This window comes from Lissotriton helveticus, chromosome 6 (genome assembly GCF_964261635.1).
Source record: "Lissotriton helveticus chromosome 6, aLisHel1.1, whole genome shotgun sequence".
NCBI classification, from domain to species: Eukaryota; Metazoa; Chordata; class Amphibia; order Caudata; family Salamandridae; genus Lissotriton; species Lissotriton helveticus.
In genome coordinates, this window is record NC_136067.1 from 331,884,176 (window position 1) to 331,906,181 (window position 22,006).

Sequence of the window (22,006 nt, forward strand, 5' to 3'; positions counted from 1 at the left end):
AGACCGCATGAGGGACACAGACCACATGAGGGACACAGACCACATGAGGGGACACAGACCACATGAGGGGACACAGACCACATGAGGGGACATAGACCGCAGGAGTACTCTGCTCCCACCTTTCCAGTCTAGATATAAGATGGCACCTGTGGGTATTCAGAACTGGAGAGACCCAGAACCGACACTAAGAATGCGATGAGCTTACCGCACCCTGGCATCGGTTTTAGACCTCGTGGTGACGCCAGGCAGTACAATGTTGAAAACAGATGGCTGCACGAAAATTACACCTACTGATCATCGGATGTAGCTCAGAAATCCTAACTGGTTGGTGAGATGCAGACTGGGAGCTGCACTTCTACCGGAGTTGCTTGCGTAATCTACAGATTCTTTTGCAAGAAGATGATGATAAAATACGATATAGGGCAGATAAGTGATTACAATATATTTCCACCCTGAAGTGAGAGTCCCTGTCTTAGATTGATGGGCTTGGCTTTGTGGGACAGCCCAAGGGTCCTTCACTTGTATACCGGGTGATAGCGGATGTTCAGTATAGGTTGTACTCGCGCATCACTGAATAGGAACAAGCTCAAATGTAGAGTGGAATTCTTTTCAGTGCCCTGGAAGGAAAGATGGGAGGGTTTTGGATTGAGTGTAAGGAATGTTGGGCAATATTACATCGTCATGGAAGCAAGAATCATTCAAATGGAGTGTATTTTGGTAGCAGCAATTCATGTTCAGCCCTCTTTAATAGTTTTTCAAGTTTGTGCGGTGTGCAAGATCTTTCATCTTCAGGGACTAGATAAAAGGGCATGGATACTGAGCAGGAGGCTGGGTTGGGTCACCTAAGCATACGGGGTTCGCCCGTTAGAAACAGGGGGGTGGATTTGAAAACCACCATTGAGAATAATGCTTAGAAGTTCACTTCTGAAGCAATCAATCTTTCATAAAGCCTACGAGAGTATTCAGGCTGCTAACAAAGGGCCCTGCAGTTTCAGTCAAGTGTAGGTGGCAAATTAATAATCTCTCTTGGAAGCCAAGGATAGGTTTCTGGAAGCCACATTTATCCACATGGACATTTATTAGAAGAAAAATAAAGCCCATCTCTTCTCGGATTTGGCTGTTGGTGGGAGGAGGGATGTATAGATGTTCAAAATACTCTCTGCATATAATATACATTACTCCTTACTGTTTCAAGTTACTCTCCTCGTCGCCTAACCGGCTCTGAAGTTTGATAGGTTGGAAGAGCATGGCTATTGTAAAATAAAATGTTTAAAATAAAACATTCTTTTATTTCGAACGTTATCAAATGCAATGTAAGAGTGGAATATGTGTTGCTCTTTGGAAAATGGCTAAATAAAATGTTTGAAACAAAAAAATAAACCTTGTGATGCACTTATCGTAGAATGATGTATGCCTTGTTTGGTACTCTTCATTGTTCTTGAGAGTGACTTTGTGTCTGCTCAATCTTTCCATCTCTAGTACCAAAGGACCCGAACCCCCAGTGGCGCAGAGTGGCTTGGAGCCATGATTGCACACTCCTCGCCTACGCGGAAAGCACTGGAACGGTCAGGTTATTTGATCTGATGGGAAGCGAGCTGTTTGTCATCCCACCGGTAATTACTTTTTGTCTCATGTCTAACCAAAGTTAAGATTATTTGCATAAAAAGAACATCAGGCGGAGTTTGATAGATGAGATTTATGAGGAAGGGGTGGAACTTCTTATGCCATTGAAGTAGCTCCTTGGTATAAGCAAGATAAAGCTCTTGTTCTTCTGCGCCTAGATTCTGTCAGATTGACGAAGGCTCAGAGCTGAGCAGGTCGCAAGAACAGAGACAGCAAATGTTTCAGTGTTTTCTCTGTAATTACTATGTCCTAAAGAACTGCCAATGTTCTTGCTCCGAGAGCCCTTACTTATGTTGATGAGTTGGGGATCTTAGTATTTCCTGAAGCCTCTTGTTGAGGTCTGAGCTTGCCCCTACTATTCCGTCCAGTCATGCCTACATATGGCGGACCATGTCGCCAGCAGACCATGGTGTAGGGTAATCCAGTGCTTTCATTTTTGGCTCATTTGGGTTTTGTAAGAACAGTAGAGCCATCTCAAGACATCGGTATGGCCATAGGTAGGATCCAGATTAAGACCTACAGCGCAACATGGAGACTCCTAGTCAGAAAAGCTATTTATTTTGATTTTTATAATATTATCAGAGTCTATAATCTCCCATTTTATGTACACAAGTTTTTGCGCCTACATTTTGAGTGAGGGAAATTGTGGCGCCGGAAAATGTTATAATTAACCTTCACATTTGAATGTACATTGAACACATCAAACTATGGAACAGGCGATCGACTTGTGATCTTGTTATATTATTCTCTCTGGAACACGTGAACCTGCACCTATCTGCAGCTTCTTAAAAACAATTACAGAAAAAATGTTTAAAGTGCGGGTCAAACTAAGATCAGTGCCACCCTTTGGAACGGATCAAAAAAGTATTGGGAGATACTATTTATCGAAAAAGAAAAGGGGAATGGGTTTGTGTGCAACAAATATAAGAGTCCCCTTTCCTTATTTTATAAGGCCAAACTTTAAGTGGCCATCTGCTAAAAGATCTACTGTGTTCAGAGCCGGTTTGATAGATGTGGGTTGGAGTCAAAACAAATGAACAAATTTACAATCATAAATTATACCCCTTTTCCCATATTTTCCTGAAGGGACAAGATCAGCAAAGAGCAATAGAGAATAATAAGGGCGAAAATTTGCAAAGGAATGAATTATAGATCTATTTTATTTATCAAGAAATATTATCCTTTCATTATTCCTGGTAAAAACAACATAATATATATTAAAAAACAATGCAATACATAATAAAACAATTTATATTGTAAGATGAAAACTGTCGACGCAGCGTTTAGGTGATAAAAGATAGTCACCTTCTTCAGGACAATAGTTTCATGTTAAAAAACAATCTGAATAAAGAATATGAGACATCCAAATATTAAAAAAATCGGAAAAATCGTAACGATAATTCAAAACATCTCTTAATTCAATTTGATAAAATCAAATGCCCTCCTTTAAATTTCTGCTCCATTTTAAGTACTGAATGGATTTCCTGTTCCACATTCCATTTTAACAATGAATCTACTTCTGCAATCTACACAATCCTACTAAACAAGCATTCACATTTTATTTCCATTAGAAATTCTGGGGTGTTTTGGGTACATTCATTTCCACTTGGTAATTCTCATATTTGTTTTGACTCCAACCCACATCTATCAAACCGGCTCTAAATACAGTAGATCTTTTAGCAGATGGCCACTTACATTTTGGCCATATAAAATGAGGAAAGGGGACTCTTATATTTGTTGCACCCTGAGGAACGGAGCCATGATTCTCCTGGACAACTGTCTTATTAAGCAGATGACACTTTATCATGCACTGTTTGCTCCTTACCTTTGTGTTATCCGTGATCTATATTTTTATTAGACCTGTTCCTTTTGGATGAAAAGCTTTCTATGATGTAAATTATGAGAATTATATATTTTAAAGTCACTAGAAAATGTTAAGTAAGGCACTCAAAACGTTCAATATTTATGGATAACTTGCCTGATATCTATTCAGTGGCGTTTATCCATTTGTGCCCTCTTTTGTGGGTCTCTTGCTGTCTAGAAGAGCTCTCGATTTCCTTTGTCAGCTGCTGACGAGATTACAGCAATTTCTCTAAGAAGCTATATAGGACTTTAAAAAAAAACATTTGGTTTTGTAAATGTATAACAGTTGCGATAGGGCATATCTTTCACAGGTGCATTGACAAGAGACACCTCATGGAGGTAAGCATAGGCATACCAACAAAAGTCAGTGTTTAACAAAGTGTGGCAGAAGTTTTATAAATGGGGTGCGATATGAGGTTTTGGAGGCTGATGGGTTCTGCCCATGCCCTATCACTAAGTCGCTAACTAGGGTGCAATTCTAAACTGGGAAGGGGAGTGGACAAACTACCAAAGGGACGGTGGCAGGTGGAGATCCTTGAAATGTAGTGGGGGGTGTGGGTATTTCTGTATATAAGACAACGGCATAAGATGTTATGAGGTGCCGGTTGTGGGGAGCCGGACGCAGGGGGAGGTGAGGGAGGTACGCAGGGGAAAGGAATCCTGGGGGAAGTCTCATATCTCATGTGCTGGGAGCAGAGAAGCACTAACTAGAAGATAAATAATGGATTTAGCTTATGGAGGGAGATCATCTATACCTATTCCCTGTAGGAATTCTGTATGAAGGGTGGTACATTGAGGGGAGATAGGGCACTTCCGGATGTGTTGAATCTCTTCAAAACAGAGGGCTTCTTCTTATGCGTTCCCCTATTTCCCCATCTCTCCCTGCCAAGCTGCCAGTGGCGGGGCTCTGGCCAGCGCCATTGGAGTGTGAATGCGCGTTTAGCAAGGAGGGCCCGATCCTCAAAACGAGTTGGCACTTTGTGTTTCTTCCTGCCCCTAAAGATACCCAAAGCCCATGGCTCCCACGTGTGCAACTTAGTAAGTTCTGTGAACTCCTGCAGGGTAGTATGTACTGTGTGCCAGTAACTACGAAGAGCTGTGCAAGACCGTAGTATATGCTTGAGGTCTGCACCTGGGGCCTGACAGCGGGGGCAACTAATGTTTATTATTATTTATTTATTTAAAACATTTATAAAGCGCAACTGTCACCTTGCAGGTATCCTGGCGCTAAGAACAACTCTTTAAGAGGGATGGAGTGGGAGACAAACAGTAGAATAATTGGCGTCTAATATTTAGTATATAGTAATAGTATAAATGTGCACTTCGGTATAATAGTGGTTCAGTCGGGCGGGGGCAAGGTGCGCCCTTGTGCAACATCTACAGCATATTTTTTAATCTGGAATTCTGAGAGACCTGCTGGGGTAGTCTAGTGCATGCTCCGCTTCCTTGTCGTGGAGTGCCCCCGAAGTCTTCCTCTTATCTGCTCCTCAGCATGTTGACAGGAACAGCCATAAGAATACCCTTATACAGCCAAGTGATATCCGAGGACCTATAGTACCTAGTAGAAGTGTCCGAGCCATCAAATTAACAAGGAGAGCTGAGCCCAGCCAAGGGCCTGGCTTGGATCTGCGAGTCTGTGCATGAGCCAAGCCCTGAGAATGATGTGTAAACAGTAAACAAAATTCACGGACAATTTGATAAAGTCTCTTCAAAATTCAAAAAATGTCTTTCTTTAACATGTGCATGCTTTAACATTTATATGTCACGTTAAAACTCTGCACTGAGACAGACTTAAGTGATAGTTTTTAAACATGAACCCTTAGTGAAAGATAATTGTCATGTCAAATCCAAGATCTGGAAAAGGGACTTGAAAAATCTTAACCCCAACTCCCTGCCTCCCCACATCTGCAATCTCCTCCTTCCCCCTTCGGACGCCTTGGATGTTCAATCACTGACCGATCATTACCTTGGCTCTATGAACTCAATAGTCAACGAAGCCGCCCCATTGCAACTGAAGAGAGTCTCCACCAAGAACTCAAACCCCTGGTATGACGGCAGGCTCAATGATGACAGGCGTGCGATGCGTCTGGCAGAGCGCACCTGGAGATCTGACCCCTCCTCACTGCATCTCAAAAAGCTTAAAAACAAGAGAAATGCCTACTTTCGGAAAATAAAGCGCGCAAAGTCTGACTTCTTTAGCCTCCAGCTGGACCAAGCAAAAAACAGGCCAAAAAAACTGTTCGAACTTATCAAAACTCAAACCAAGACACAACCCTTACAATCAAACAGCACAACAAGTGATACCCCACACTGCGAAGACTTTTCTACTTTCTTTAAGTTAAAGACCGACAACATAAGAAGTGACCTCATCAATGACTTAAGCCGATACCCCTGCCACACCAGAATGTCTAACACTCAACCTAAGAATAATGCATCATGGTTGTCCTTCGACACCTATTCTGAAGAAGCATTACACAAAGTGCTCGGCACCTTGAAGCCCTCTAATCACCTCATAGACCCCCTACCTGCCAATGCTGTTAAAGATTTCATCCCCTTGCTCCTCCCACTTTGGACCAAAATCATCAACAGCTCCCTCCAACAAGGTCTCATCCCAGACTCCCTCAAGGTGGGGCAAGTCACGCCTATACTCAAGAAACCTACAGCTGACCCGTCTGACCCGAACAATTACCGCCCTATCACCAATATCCCCACCCTGGCCAAACTGCTGGAAAAATGTGTACAACTCCAGCTAACAAAACACATTGACCAGTTCGATCTCCTCAACCCTCATCAATCAGGCTTCCGAGCGAAACATAGCACGGAAACGGCTATAACGCACATAATTGATGACATCCTCCAAATCCTTGATCGCAATGATTCCTGCCTCCTCATCCTTCTTGATCTCTCCTCAGCATTTGACACGGTCAAACACGAGAATCTACTGGAGTTGCTAAACACTAGAATGGGTCTATCTGGAACTGTCCTCAAATGGTTTACGTCCTTCCTACATAACCGGTCTCAGAGGTTCAAGATCAACAATGTGCTGTCTTCACCTGTGCCAGTCGATCTAGGCGTCCCACAAGGATCTTCCCTTTCCCCCACACTGTTCAACCTCGTCATGGAACCTCTCGCCACCTTGCTCCAAGCTTCCAATGTACAATTCCATATGTATGCTGATGACACACAACTTTACCTAAAGCTACAATCCCCGGAAGATATCAAACTTCTGAACTCCACACTTAGAAACACTCAATCTTGGCTGGCCGTTAATCACCTCAAACTAAATGCTCTGAAAACTGAGTTCCTACTGATTTCACCTCCTGCGAAAATTACTACCACGCAAATCTGGCTTAATCACCTTACAGCACTCAATGTCCAACCCACCATCGTGGATTCTGCGAAATCCTTAGGCATCACTCTTGACGCCAGGCTCAACATGCAGCAGCACGTTAGCAAAGCAACGAAAGGAGCTAACTTCCAAATCAACACATTGAGGAAAATTAAACCCTTCCTCCCGGCCAAGGACTTCCAAACTGCTGTACAAGCACTAGTCATCCCCCGCATAGACTATGGAATTGTGGCCCTCAGCGGACTCTCGCTATCATCGACCGCACGCACCCCTTAGAGCCTCCCTGAACGCTGCCGCGAGACTCATTACTGGCTCAAGAAAACACTCCCATATTTCCCCGGACTTAAAATCCCTGAAATGGCTGCCTTTTGAAGCCAGGATACAGCTAAAAATTGCCGTTATGACACACTCGGCCATACACCACAAGGCACTCAACTACCTCGCCCGAAAGTTGTATATTTCAGGAGGCTCGAGATCCAACAGAAGTGCAAAAAGTCTACTCCTGAAACCTCGTAGATTCCGGAAGGAAAAAACATACAAACGCTCCTTCTCAGGAATGGCACCCAGGATCTGGAATGCGCTCCCTCCTGAAACCAGGCTTATCTCCTCCACTGCACTCTTCAAGAAAGAGGTGAAAACCATCCTTATGGCCAAGTTCACCTGAACTTTAAGGTTCTTGGATCAGAGACTCTGCATCGCTTTTTATCATTGTTTACCTGACTGTATATTGACATTATATCCTACTTGATTGCGACCCTTTATGCCACTCTCCTATTACCGACCACTATATGGTACACACTAGTTTGTTTATTCCCCTCTTGATGCCCCCACCCCTTGTTCTCTTTAATTCTAAGAAAATGGTATATGCCATCCCTACAGCCAAAGTTTACCCGAACCCTATTGTAGCTGGATCAATGACTTTGCGCCGTCCTATATTACTGGCTACCAGACTGTTGATTGGTATCCTACGTGTACATGACTGCTATCCTAATATGCTGCTGATTATTATATTGTTCCCATTAGACTGTTTTAGTCACCCTCCTGTTGCCCCTACCCCTGTGAAGCGCTCTGATATCTGCAAAGATCTTGTTCGCGCTATATAAAACTTTGAATAAAAATGTAAACTCTGTACGTGGCCCAGTTTATTATCAAACACAATAGTTTTATTTACAACTGGTAGTCTGTACTCACATATTTGAACCAACACACCGGTGGATGAAGAGAGTAGCTTGAAAGCCCCTACAAGTGTGTATATAATTTGACTAAAATCCAAACAAAGATCTGGGCTACCGTAAGACCTAATAAAAAGGATGCAATGCGGTGGGATGTGAGACCTTCTGCATCAAGGATTATAGAGCAGCGGAAACGGAGTTAAACGCATCTTCTTCTACTCTGAAATATTACATTTCTGTACTGGATGATAAGGTTGCTAATTTGCTGAGATTCTCCAAGCACATTGTTTTAAAAAAAACATTTAGTTACAAAGGCGTTTTGAAACTGTCCAGAGAAGCGTGTTCATTTGCAAGTTGTTTTTTGCCTTTGAGATTTCATTGGGTGCTTGAAATGCTCTTGCCTTCCTGCTTTGAGCGTGACAGCACAATTCTTCTCTCATGTGACAGTCCCAAGACAATGTCTGGATTCATATTGCGTGTTCAGAACAGGCTTCTTTAGTAGAAAGGTAAAGCAGTGCGTTTGGTCTTCTAGGAGGCAGTGAACATTGGTTCGTGTGACACAAAAAAGGCAAAACCCGCTCGAGATTTGAAAAGGAAGCCCGTGTCGAGGAAGGCCTTGGTTCTCGTGTGTTCTTTGAAGGCTTTGCATGCTGACAGGTGGATTAGTCCTGGCTCCTTCTGAGGATCCCTGTTTCCTCGCCATAATTCTTACACAGCGACGCTCTACTACGCTTTTGGGTGGGATAGGATAGCGCTATATTTCATACTACCCTGTCACCAAAAAATGCAATAAGTTTCAATAAAAATTTGCATAGTCGGGTTTCGCATTTAATTTGGATGATATCATTTCTTGTTTCCCTGTGCCCATCTCATTCAGGCCAATGATTCCAAGCCTGGCTGGGCAAGTCTCATAGGCTTCTGAGCAGGCGTGAGGCCTTGAGCGGGAGACAGTATTGGTCATATTTTATGCAACGGATGCAGGCCTCTTCTCACATTATTTTAGCACACGGTGCACAGCTCACCCCTTTTCAGTGTACATCCCTGCGATGTGGTATGCAACAGACAGAGGAGTGTACGATTGATTCTCAGGTGCCTGGTGAATGTAGTCCGAACTGGTCGCTGCCTGCTAGAGTTGGCGTGCAGCGAGTATTCTTGAAGCTTGTAATCCGAGTCCAAAGAGTGAATGCAGACCAGTTAAGCCAATAATAAGTGTTCATATAGGCATTAAAAATGGTTGTTAGTCGGGCCGGTCTGCCATCTTTAAAATGGTGACGTTCCCACGCCTGGTATACCAATTACAGAACCACCCACACGCGATCTCGCCCTGCTGGTTTCGGCGCCTTAACTCGGCCCTGAGTGGGTTCTTGTGGGAAGGGGGCATGGCGCGGGTAGCCCGGCGGACATGCTTTCTTTCGACGTACACGGGGGTCCTGGCCACGTCGGACGTCCTCTCGTATTACCAAGTGGCGCACCTCCTAGTATTGAACGACTAGTGGTACGGCAGTAGAGGGGATCCGGCCTATGCGGTGGAACGGCACATGATGGGCTCGGCGTCCTTGCATACGCTCTTGTATTCGGCACCGCTTCGGAGGTCCCTCCCCCCGGCCACGCAGGTGGTCTTTCAGGTGTGGAGGCAGGCCCTGCGTAGAATGGGCTGGTGGAATGTCCTTACTCAGGAAACCCCGCTGTGGCGCAACGGTCGTCTACCCCAGATGGATGCACTGACGGGCTTCTGGGGATGGGATGCCATTGGCATCTCTACCTTGGGCGATGTCATGTCAGGGTGTGTTCTCAAATCGTTTGACAATCTACAGAGGTACTTCGGCATGCCCCGCACCCAGTTTTTCAAATATCTCCAATTTCGCCATGCTCTAACACCCTACTTGGCGGGTCTGGAGCAGCTCCCTGAATTCAGTCCGTTGGAGGCTAAAATATTAATGGGGAACTGCCCGACAAGAAGTTGTCACGCATATACCAGACGCTTGTGCGGCATTGCTCCTCTGACCTGACACGACTTAGGGCCACATGGGAACAGGACGTCAGAGATCTAGATGAGGAGGACTGGGTTGAGGCCTTAGAGAGTCCTAGGGGTGCGGCAATCTCTACTCGCCTGCGGCTTATTCAATTCAGATATTTGCACCGCACATACTTTACTAGACAGCGTTTGTGGAGGGCGGGTATGGTGGCATCTCCTGACTGTCTTCGGTGTGGGTCGGAGGTGGGCACGCTGCTACACACCGTGTGGGAGTGCTTACCGCTACAGAGATTCTGGGATGGGGTGTTCCGATGCCTGAATGAGGTCTTGGCCTGGGAGCTCCAGAGGGATTCTAAGCTTGTCCTATTGCATGTAATGGCAGGGGTTGGGGGCAACAGGTATAAGCGCCATCTCCTGCTGCTCGGCTTAACGCTGGCTAAACGAGACATTGCAAAGGCGTGGAAGGCGCCCCAGGCCCCGTCATTAGCTGCCTGGAAGAATGGGATGGACTTCTGCATGGGTCTTGAGAAACCTGTCTTTCTGGCCAGGGGCTGTCCCAGAAAGCACTACAAAATTTGGAAGCGGTGGGCAGACTACCGTGGCTGGACTTGGATCCCCCGCCAGAAGAAGGGGCCCTCCGGTCTCCCTGAAGTGTTGGACTGTATGGTACCACGGTTGGTGGCTAGAGTACATGGCATGCTGTATATATGGTCGTTAAGCTGCGTATAGAGCGAGTAGCGGTGCATGGGGGGGTGGGATTGGGTGGGGGGGGGGTGTTGTGTCTATTATCTAGTTTCTTTCCTTGCATTGTGTTATTGTATATCTATGCATATGAACACTGCTGAAGCTGCATTGAAAAATTGGTGATGGCAGTAGACTGGATGACAGAGCTTTGCATGATACGTGTGTTCAGTCAATAAAATCTGTTTTCAATTAAAACAAGCATTTACAATGCAATGGTCTCGGCATCATTAAAGGTAGAGCTATTGGCATTGCTCATGACATTTCTTTTTTTTTCTTTAAATCATAAATAAATGGCATTGTCATTTACATTGTCAATACACACCACTCTGCACTCAACTGCACTCACCTGCACTGCACTGCACTCACCTGCACTGCACTCACCTGCACTGCACTGCACTCACCTGCACTGCACTGCACTCACCTGCACTGCACTCACCTGCACTGCACTCACCTGCACTGCACTCACCTGCACTGCACTGCACTCACCTGCACTGCACTCACCTGCACTGCACTCACCTGCACTGCACTGCACTCACCTGCACTGCACTGCACTCACCTGCGCTGCACTGCACTCACCTGCACTGCACTGCACTCACCTGCACTCACCTGCACTGCACTCACCTGCACTGCACTGCACTCACCTGCACTCACCTGCACTGCATTCACATGCACTGCACTGCACTCACCTGCACTCACCTGCACTGCACTCACCTGCACTGCACTCACCTGCACTGCACTCCACTCACCTGCACTGCACTCACCTGCACTGCACTCCACTCACCTGCACTGCACTCACCTGCACTGCACTAACCTGCACTGCACTGCACTCACCTGCACTGCACTCACCTGCACTGCATTCACCTGCACGCCACTGCACTCACCTGCACTGCACTCACCTGCATGCCACTGCACTGCACTCACCTGCACTGCACTGCACTCACCTGCACTCCACTGCACTCACCTGCACTGCACTCACCTGCACTGCACTGCACTCACCTGCACTGCACTGCACTCACCTGCACTGCACTGCACTCACCTGCACTGCACTGCACTCACCTGCAATGCACTCACCTGCGCTGCACTCACCTGCACTGCACTCACCTGCACTGCACTCACCTGCACTGCACTCACCTGCACTGCACTGCACTCACCTGCACTGCACTCACATGCACTGCACTCACATGCACTGCACTGCACCTGCACTGCACTGCACTCACCTGCACTGCACTCACCTGCACTGCACTCACCTGCACTGCACTGCACTCACCTGCACTGCACTCACCTGCACTGCACGCACTGCACTCACCTGCACTGCACTCACCTGCACTGCACTGCACTCACCTGCACTGCACTGCACTCACCTGCACTGCACTGCACTCACCTGCACTGCACTCACCTGCACTGCACTGCACTGCACTCCACTGCACTGCACTGCACTCCACTGCACTGACCTGCACTGCACTGACCTGCACTGCACTCACCTGCACTGCACTCACCTGCACTGCACTCACCTGCCACTCACCTGCACTGCACTCACCTGCACTGCACACACTGCACTCACCTGCACTGCACTCACCTGCACTGCACTCACCTGCACTGCACTCACCTGCACTGCACTGCACTCGCCTGCACTGCACTGCACTCACCAGCACTGCACTCACCTGCACTCACCTGCACTGCACTGCACTCCACTGCACTCACCTACACTGCACTGCACTCACCTGCACTGCACTGCACTCACCTGCACTGCACTGCACTCACCTGCACTGCACTCCACTGCACTCACCTGCACTGCACTCACCTGCACTGCACTCACCTGCACTGCACTCACCTGCACTGCACTCACCTGCACTGCACTCACCTGCACTGCACTGCACTCACGTGCACTGCACTGCACTCACCTGCACTGCACTCACCTGCACTGCACTCACCTGCACTGCACTCACCTGCACTGCACTCACCTGCACTGCACTGCACTCACCTGCACTGCACTCACCTGCACTGCACTCACCTGCACTGCACTCACCTGCACTCCACTGCACTCACCTGCACTGCACTCACATGCACTGCACTCACCTGCACTGCACTGCACTCACCTGCACTGCACTGCACTCACCTGCACTGCACTGCACTCACCTGCACTGCACTGCACTCACCTGCACTGCACTGCACTCACCTGCACTGCACTGCACTCACCTGCACTGCACTGCACTCACCTGCACTGCACTGCACTGCACTCCACTGCACTGCACTCACCTGCACTGCACTCACCTGCACTGCACTCACCAGCACTGCACTCACCTGCACTGCACTCACCTGCACTGCACTCCACTGCACTCACCTACACTGCACTGCACTCACCTGCACTGCACTCACCTGCACTGCACTCACCTGCACTGCACTCACCTGCACTGCACTCCACTCACCTGCACTGCACTCACCTGCACTGCACTCACCTGCACTGCACTGCACTCACCTGCACTGCACTCACCTGCACTGCACTCACCTGCACTGCACTGCACTCACCTGCACTGCACTCACCTGCACTGCACTGCACTCAGGTGCACTGCACTGCACTCACCTGCACTGCACTCACCTGCACTGCACTCACCTGCACTGCACTCACCTGCACTGCACTCACCTGCACTGCACTCACCTGCACTGCACTGCACTCACCTGCACTGCACTCACCTGCACTGCACTCACCTGCACTGCACTCACCTGCACTGCACTCACCTGCACTGCACTCACCTGCACTGCACTCACCTGTACTGCACTCACCTGCACTGCACTCACCTGCACTGCACTCACCTGCACTGCACTCACCTGCACTGCACTCTGCACTCACTACTCTGCACTCACTACTCTGCACTCACTACTCTGCACTCTGCACTCACTACTCTGCACTCTGCACTCACTACTCTGCACTCACTACTCTGCACTCTGCACTCACTACTCTGCACTCACTACTCACTACTCTGCACTCACTACTCACTACTCACTACTCTGCACTCACTACTCACTACTCACTACTCTGCACTCTGCACTCACTACTCTGCACTCTGCACTCACTACTCTGCACTCACTACTCTGCACTCTGCACTCACTACTCTGCACTCTGCACTCACTACTCTGCACTCACTACTCACTACTCTGCACTCACTACTCACTACTCACTACTCTGCACTCACTACTCACTACTCTGCACTCACTACTCACTACTCTGCACTCACTACTCACTACTCTGCACTCACTACTCACTACTCTGCACTCACTACTCTGCACTCACTACTCACTACTCTGCACTCACTACTCACTACTCTGCACTCACTACTCTGCACTCACTACTCTGCACTCACTAGTCTGCACTCACTACTCACTACTCTGCACTCTGCACTCACTACTCTGCACTCACTACTCTGCACTCACTACTCTCTGCACTCACCTGCACTGCACTCACCTGCACTGCACTGCACTCACGTGCACTGCACTCACCTGCACTGCACTGCACTCACGTGCACTGCACTGCACTCACCTGCACTGCACTCACCTGCACTGCACTCACCTGCACTGCACTCACCTGCACTGCACTCACCTGCACTGCACTGCACTCACCTGCACTGCACTCACCTGCACTGCACTCACCTGCACTGCACTCACCTGCACTGCACTCACCTGCACTCCACTGCACTCACCTGCACTGCACTGCACTCACATGCACTGCACTCACCTGCACTGCACTCACCTGCACTGCACTGCACTCACCTGCACTGCACTGCACTCACCTGCACTGCACTCACCTGCACTGCACTCACCTGCACTGCACTGCACTCCACTGCACTGCACTCACCTGCACTGCACTCACCTGCACTGCACTGCACTCACCAGCACTGCACTCACCTGCACTCACCTGCACTGCACTGCACTCCACTGCACTCACCTACACTGCACTGCACTCACCTGCACTGCACTCACCTGCACTGCACTCCACTGCACTGCACTCACCTGCACTGCACTCACCTGCACTGCACTGCACTCACCTGCACTGCACTCACCTGCACTGCACTGCACTGCACTCACCTGCACTGCACTCACCTGCACTGCACTCACCTGCACTGCACTCACCTGCACTCACCTGCACTGCACTCACCTGCACTGCACTCACCTGCACTGCACTCACCTGCACTGCACTCAGGTGCACTGCACTGCACTCAGGTGCACTGCACTCACCTGCACTGCACTCACCTGCACTGCACTCACCTGCACTGCACTCACCTGCACTGCACTCACCTGCACTGCACTGCACTCACCTGCACTGCACTGCACTCACCTGCACTGCACTCACCTGCACTGCACTCACCTGCACTGCACTCACCTGCACTGCACTCCACTGCACTGCACTCCACTGCACTGCACTCACATGCACTGCACTCACCTGCACTGCACTGCACTCACCTGCACTGCACTGCACTCACCTGCACTGCACTGCACTCACCTGCACTGCACTGCACTGCACTGCACTCCACTCCACTGCACTGCACTGCACTCCACTGCACTCACCTGCACTGCACTCACCTGCACTGCACTCACCTGCACTGCACTCACCTGCACTGCACTGCACTCACCTGCACTGCACTGCACTGACGTGTACTGCACTCACCTGCACTGCACTCACCTGCACTGCACTCACCTGCACTGCACTCACCTGCACTGCACTCACCTGCACTGCACTCACCTGCACTGCACTCTGCACTCACTACTCTGCACTCACTACTCTGCACTCACTACTCTGCACTCACTACTCTGCACTCTGCACTCACTACTCTGCACTCACTACTCTGCACTCTGCACTCACTACTCTGCACTCTGCACTCACTACTCTGCACTCACTACTCACTACTCTGCACTCACTACTCACTACTCACTACTCTGCACTCACTACTCACTACTCTGCACTCACTACTCTGCACTCACTACTCACTACTCTGCACTCACTACTCTGCACTCACTACTCACTACTCTGCACTCACTACTCACTACTCTGCACTCACTACTCACTACTCTGCACTCACTACTCTGCACTCACTACTCTGCACTCACTACTCTGCACTCACTACTCTGCACTCACTACTCTGCACTCACTACTCTGCACTCACTACTCTGCACTCTGCACTCACTACTCTGCACTCACTACTCTGCACTCACTACTCTGCACTCACTACTCACTACTCTGCACTCACTACTCACTACTCTGCACTCACTACTCACTACTCTGCACTCACTACTCACTACTCTGCACTCTGCACTCACTACTCTGCACTCTGCACTCACTACTCTGCACTCACTACTCACTACTCTGCACTCACTACTCTGCACTCACTACTCACTACTCTGCACTCACTACTCTGCACTCACTACTCTGCACTCACTACTCTGCACTCACTACCTCACTACTCACTACTCTGCACTCACTACTCACTACTCTGCACTCACTCCTCTGCACTCACTCCTCTGCACACTCACTCTGCACTCACTACTCTGCACTCACTACTCTGCACTCACTACTCACTACTCTGCACTCACTACTCACTACTCTGCACTCACTACTCACTACTCTGCACTCACTACTCACTACTCTGCACTCACTACTCTGCACTCTGCACTCACTACTCTGCACTCTGCACTCACTACTCTGCACTCTGCACTCACTACTCTGCACTCTGCACTCACTACTCTGCACTCTGCACTCACTACTCTGCACTCACTACTCTGCACTCACTACTCTGCACTCACTACTCTGCACTCACTACTCTGCACTCACTACTCACTACTCTGCACTCACTACTCACTACTCTGCACTCACTACTTACTACTCTGCACTCACTACTCTGCACTCACTACTCTGCACTCACTACTCTGCACTCACTACTCTGCACTCACTACTCTGCACTCACTACCTCACTACTCACTACTCTGCACTCACTACTCTGCACTCACTACTCACTACTCTGCACTCACTCCTCTGCACTCACTCCTCTGCACACTCACTCTGCACTCACTACTCTGCACTCACTACTCTGCACTCACTACTCTGCACTCACTACTCTGCACTCACTACTCTGCACTCACTACTCTGCACTCACTACTCTGCACTCACTACTCTGCACTCACTACTCTGCACTCTCACACCTCTGCGCACTCACTCCTCTGCGCACTCACTCCTCTGCGCACTCACTCCTCTGCGCACTCACTCCTCTGCGCACTCACTCCTCTGCACTCACTACTCTGCACTCACTACTCTGCACTCACTACTCTGCACTCACTCTCTCTGCACACTCACTCTGCACACTCACTCTGCACACTCACTCTGCACACTCACTCTGCACACTCACTCTGCACTCACTACTCTGCACTCACTACTCTGCACTCACTACTCTGCACACTCACTCTGCACTGTGCACGCTGCTGATATCATGGAATCTTCCACCACACTTTCTAAAACTCTATAGTCCGAAGCATAATAGGCACAGAACCAAAAGAAGGGTAGACATTGCTTAAAATAATCTTATTGTATTTATGAGAAGCAAAAGCGAGACTGTGAAATGTGCTGAATATCAGTTTGTTACGAATCAACAGAGTGGAGTTAGAGAACCAAGAAATAGTAATTTAGAATCCGGGTTAGAAGGAGTAGTAATCACAAGCTGAGGATCAACGGGCGCGAAACAGCGTGGTGGGCGCGCAGGAGACGCAGCGTGAGCGTGCACATCAGCTGAAGATCGCTGGAGAAGACACCGAGCCTGCTTGCTGCCGTGACTGACCCGCTGCAGAGGGAAAGAGCCCGGTGAGTGGGGGTAGAGGGGGGGGGGGGCGGCAGAGAGGGAGTGGGCAGAGAGGGAGGGAGGGTGTGTGTGTGTGTGTGTGTGTGTGTGTGTGCGTGTGTGTGTGTGTGTGCGTGTGTCTGTCTGTGTCAGTCTGGTGTGTGCTTGCCTGCCTGCCTTTGTGTGTGCGCGTCCACAGACCCTGGTCGGCTCGTGCACCGCTCTGTACTCCCTTGGGAGCTTACATGGCGACAATAGTTCTCGTTGCCGAGACCTAAAAAGGGCAATTTATTAATGCTAGCAAGATGCTGCTGGCTAAAATACATGCTACCCAAGGGGTGGTCTTCACCGTACACTCCCAATCTGCTGTTGGAGGTCCTTCCTGGAACCTACACCTACTATGGGCACCCAGAAATCGAAGCCTAGAGGGCAGCGGGACCGGACATATGGGGAGACCTGTTTGCAGATTTGCAATTACAGGACTTCACGGTTTGGTGGACGTTTATGGGATACCACCGGAGATATTCCTGCTCTACACCACCCTGTCAAAGCACTTCTTATACTTATGGGGTAACACTTGTAACAAACCTACCTCTTCCCAGCCTCTGCAAACCGTATTAACACATGGACAGGGTAGGTGTGCAATCACAGCGATTTACAACTCTTTTAGGCCTGATCCGACACCCCTGTTGGTCCCATTGTACGAGTATTGGGACACAGCACTGTCCACTAATATTACCGATAAACAATGGACACAATGCATAAATCATCCCAGAGTTGTATCACCAAATGCTAGGCTGAAGTATACACAGTTCAATTATCGCCACCATACATAATTAACACCATACAGGCTTGCACGCATTTATCCCACCTCGACATATGTCTGGCTCCAGAGGCACCATTTCCCCACATAGTGTGGACGTGTCCATGTCGCAGACCATTTTGGGATGAGGTGGCTGGGACACTAACAAAGGCAGCAGGCACCCCGATAACAACCCAGGGACCACATTTTCTGCTGGGAATAACGAACGCCAACGCACCGCGCAAGACTCTCAATAAATTCTTGGACCTAGCACTGGTGCAGGCAAAGCGCAGAATAGCTATGTCTTGGAAGTCGGAGCAGGCCCCAGCACCCAATTATGGCTCCAGGACCTCCGTAGAGTACTTGTCGCAGAACATGAGTCACTCTCACTAGATGCATCTAGGCTACCCTCACAAATCAATCCCCGACAAGGGCAAGAATATTTGACTGCCATCGAAACTAAGCTGCACACAATTGTCTCAACTAACATAGAATGCTCCCTCGCCCTGTGCACCACCACAAGTAGAAGTGAAATCACCACACATACCGCATATCCTCACACTCTACAAACCCTTGTCTGGACATGGATGTGTAGGCGCTGTGTGGGCACACACACAGCCTATGGGGTTCTCTCTCCCCTCCACCGACACTCCCTGACCTCACACTTGCTCGCCCACACCTGACGGCACGTAAACAGTTCTTATTCCCGAATATAAGGCAGTCGATGAAGGAAAATATTCAGTTATCTGCAATTCTACCGATAGAAACAGTAAGCTTTGCGTCCAAGTTATAAATTGTCAATACTGGTTAAAAAATATTATTTTGAGTTACTGTGAGACACTTCACCACAGCCGCTTCTGTAACCTGTGCTGTAGTAACCTACAAATGTCAGTTAAAGCTCAATTGTATAACCTGCTGAAAATGAATAAACATCTATTTAAAAAAAACAAACCTATATGATTATTCAAAATGTTTAATCTTTTTTCCCGCGTGTTAACCCAAGTGCCGACTTTTGTGCCAAATTTGGGAGCACGTCCCGGACGACGGTACCAAATGCACAGGTAGTGCATGTGGAAGACCCCCGCCATCAGTGCATGTTTAGTTTTGCCCTTGGTGACATCAGGGAATAATAAAAGGAAGTTGCGCAGCGGGAGTCAGAGTCAGTCCACGTCCCAATCCAAAATAGCGTGTGCACTTAATTTCTTTCTAGGCCTGTCAGTACGCCTCATGTGACAGAGAGAGTTGTGGACGGGGTGTCCCTGCACTCCATATTTATTTTTCTGTGGTCCACCTCCCCCTACAAACTACATCTCCTCATTCCCCACACTCTGCGTAGCTCCCTTCCTGCTAAATCCCCTGTCCAGGCTTCGGTTTGCCTTAATGCACACTCGCCGTTTCTTTTTTGGTATTGAGACGTTCCAATGACTTTCATATTCCCTCGACAGTTCACACTTCTATTTTTTCAACAGAATTAATATTTACAAACATCTGCTTTAACACCTTCCATGCTAATGACGGAATGGTTCACTCATGAGCACAAGTGCAAGTGTGCTCATGACGGAACCATTCCGTCATGAGAACACTTAAAAACAAGCAACCAGTAAACGTGTCCGTCCTAGATAAACAAACGCATTTTAAAACAAGAGGTGCTAATGCTACCTGCTGTGCGTCTGAGATGCCACGGAGTGCTAGCGGAAGAAACGATCGCTATTGTAAACAAGCTGAGGATCAACGGGCGCGATACAGCGTGGTGGGCGCGCACGACGCAGCGTGGGCGTGCACATCAGCTGAAGATCGCCGGAGAAGACACGAGTCTGCCTTCTGCCGTGACTGACCCGATGCGGAGGGAAAGAGCCCGGTGAGTGGGGGGGAGGGGCGGCAGAGAGAGAGAGTGTGAGAGTGTGAGTGTGTGTGTGTGTGTGTGTGTGTGTGTGTGCATGCATGCATGCATGCGTGCGTGCGTGCGTGTGTCTGTCTGTCTGTGTGTGTGTCTGGCGCATGCCTGCCTGCCTGCCTGCCTTTGTGCGCGTCCACAGACCCTGGTCGGCTCGTCCACCTCTCTGTAGTCCCTTGCTAGCTTACTAGGCGACAATAGTTCTCGTTGCCGAGACCTAAAAATGGTTGTTAGTTTGTCACTTTATTATCTATATATATATCTATATCTATATATCTATATCTATATATATATATATATATATATATATATATATCAGGGGTGTGGCATTTTTTTTTAAATGTACTTGTCCAGTGGACAAGATTGTGCAGAAAACTACTTGTCCTGCAAAGAAATCTACTTGTCTAACCTATTTCCTAAATCAATTAAACTGACCGCTAAAAGTGTATGTTAGAGAGTGCATTTTAGACTTCCTAGTGCTGAAGCATTGAGAGAACAATGTCAACAAAGAGGGAGCATACAGGAATCAGAAATTACACTTTACCCGGTGTATGCTATACTGGTAAATCAATATTATTAACATTACATATGTTTTTGTACAAGATATTTACAATGAATATAAAAAATTTCACAAATCAGCCAGAAACAAACCTTGCATTTTTTAAATAAAGTACACTGTGGTATAAGCAAACATCCAGGGAGAACCATGAATAATGTGACTGACAGGACAAATCTAGCAAAACAGAACTTGGGGGCCTGATGACAAAAGCCTGAAGAATTAACGTGTTTGTTTTCAAAACATTCCCCATCTTTTCAGATGGAGGCTTGAGAGTACTTTAGCAAATTGTGGGGGCATTTTGAAAGGGCTTGGGTGCAGACACAGAGGATTTTGACCAGAAACAACAACTTATGAATAGTTTTTACTTTGTGCTATCGTGATGTGCTCAACCATCATTTTGTCCCGGACAGCCAACTCACCAGTCTGCAGATAGACAGTAAGGAATATTAGGTTATGCAATAGGGTCACAAATCAATGGCAACTTAAAGAAAGGGTGACATAGTTGGGTGTTAGAAAGACATTTGCAAAATAAGACAGAGGAATGGAAAAATAGGATGAAAAGGATGAACTTACAGTAAACGTGACGGTCACCTTGGTCATGCGGTTAATATGGAGGTGGCTGTGTCAGTATTCAGCCTCCAGAAATTGATAATGTTCTCAGTATGTGATTAATACTTCACAAATCCGTAGGTGTCTCCCTCACAACAGCAGCCAGAGAATAAGTCAATAGTGACCAGTGAGGCAACGTGTGCACTGTACACAAGACGTTTAAAATGAAGCACCGGTCAGTCCTCCAGGTGTAATATGTTCTAGGCATGCCCTGACACCAGAACATGGAAAACCTTCCATCACATGTGACAGATGTAATAACATTTACAAACATTCACATCAGCATTACTTGGGCTCGTTCTAGAGATGAAAAATGTGTTACAGTGGGAGTCAGTGATGACCAAGAGGTTACATGGAGAGCCAGTGATGTATGGGGGGGTACAGGTGAGTTACAGAGTAATGCAGTGATGTCCTGATTATTAAAGCAACAGCCTGCCAGCAGGTTTGTTCATGGAAACTTCGTGTTTGAAAGTAAAACGCCAGACGCCTTTCAGGAATAAGTTCCTTTCTTCAGTGGCGTATTGGCAAGTGTCAGCTGCGGGCGCTTAAATGGAGAGCACTCGATTAGACATCCCCTGCTCAAGTGGGCGTGGCAAAA

At 48.2% G+C, this 22,006-nt stretch overlaps 1 protein-coding gene across 3 annotated transcripts in view; it reads left to right on the forward strand.

Moving 5' to 3' along the window:
- NBAS (NBAS subunit of NRZ tethering complex) overlaps positions 1-22,006 on the forward strand; it is a 2,361,081-nt gene that overhangs the window by 198,795 nt on the left and 2,140,280 nt on the right. For all 3 annotated transcript variants that reach the window (XM_078647778.1, XM_078647779.1, XM_078647780.1), the window contains exon 7: positions 1,480-1,613. In XM_078647778.1, the coding sequence (XP_078503904.1) occupies positions 1,480-1,613 (134 nt within the window). The remainder of the gene's footprint in view (positions 1-1,479; positions 1,614-22,006) is intronic.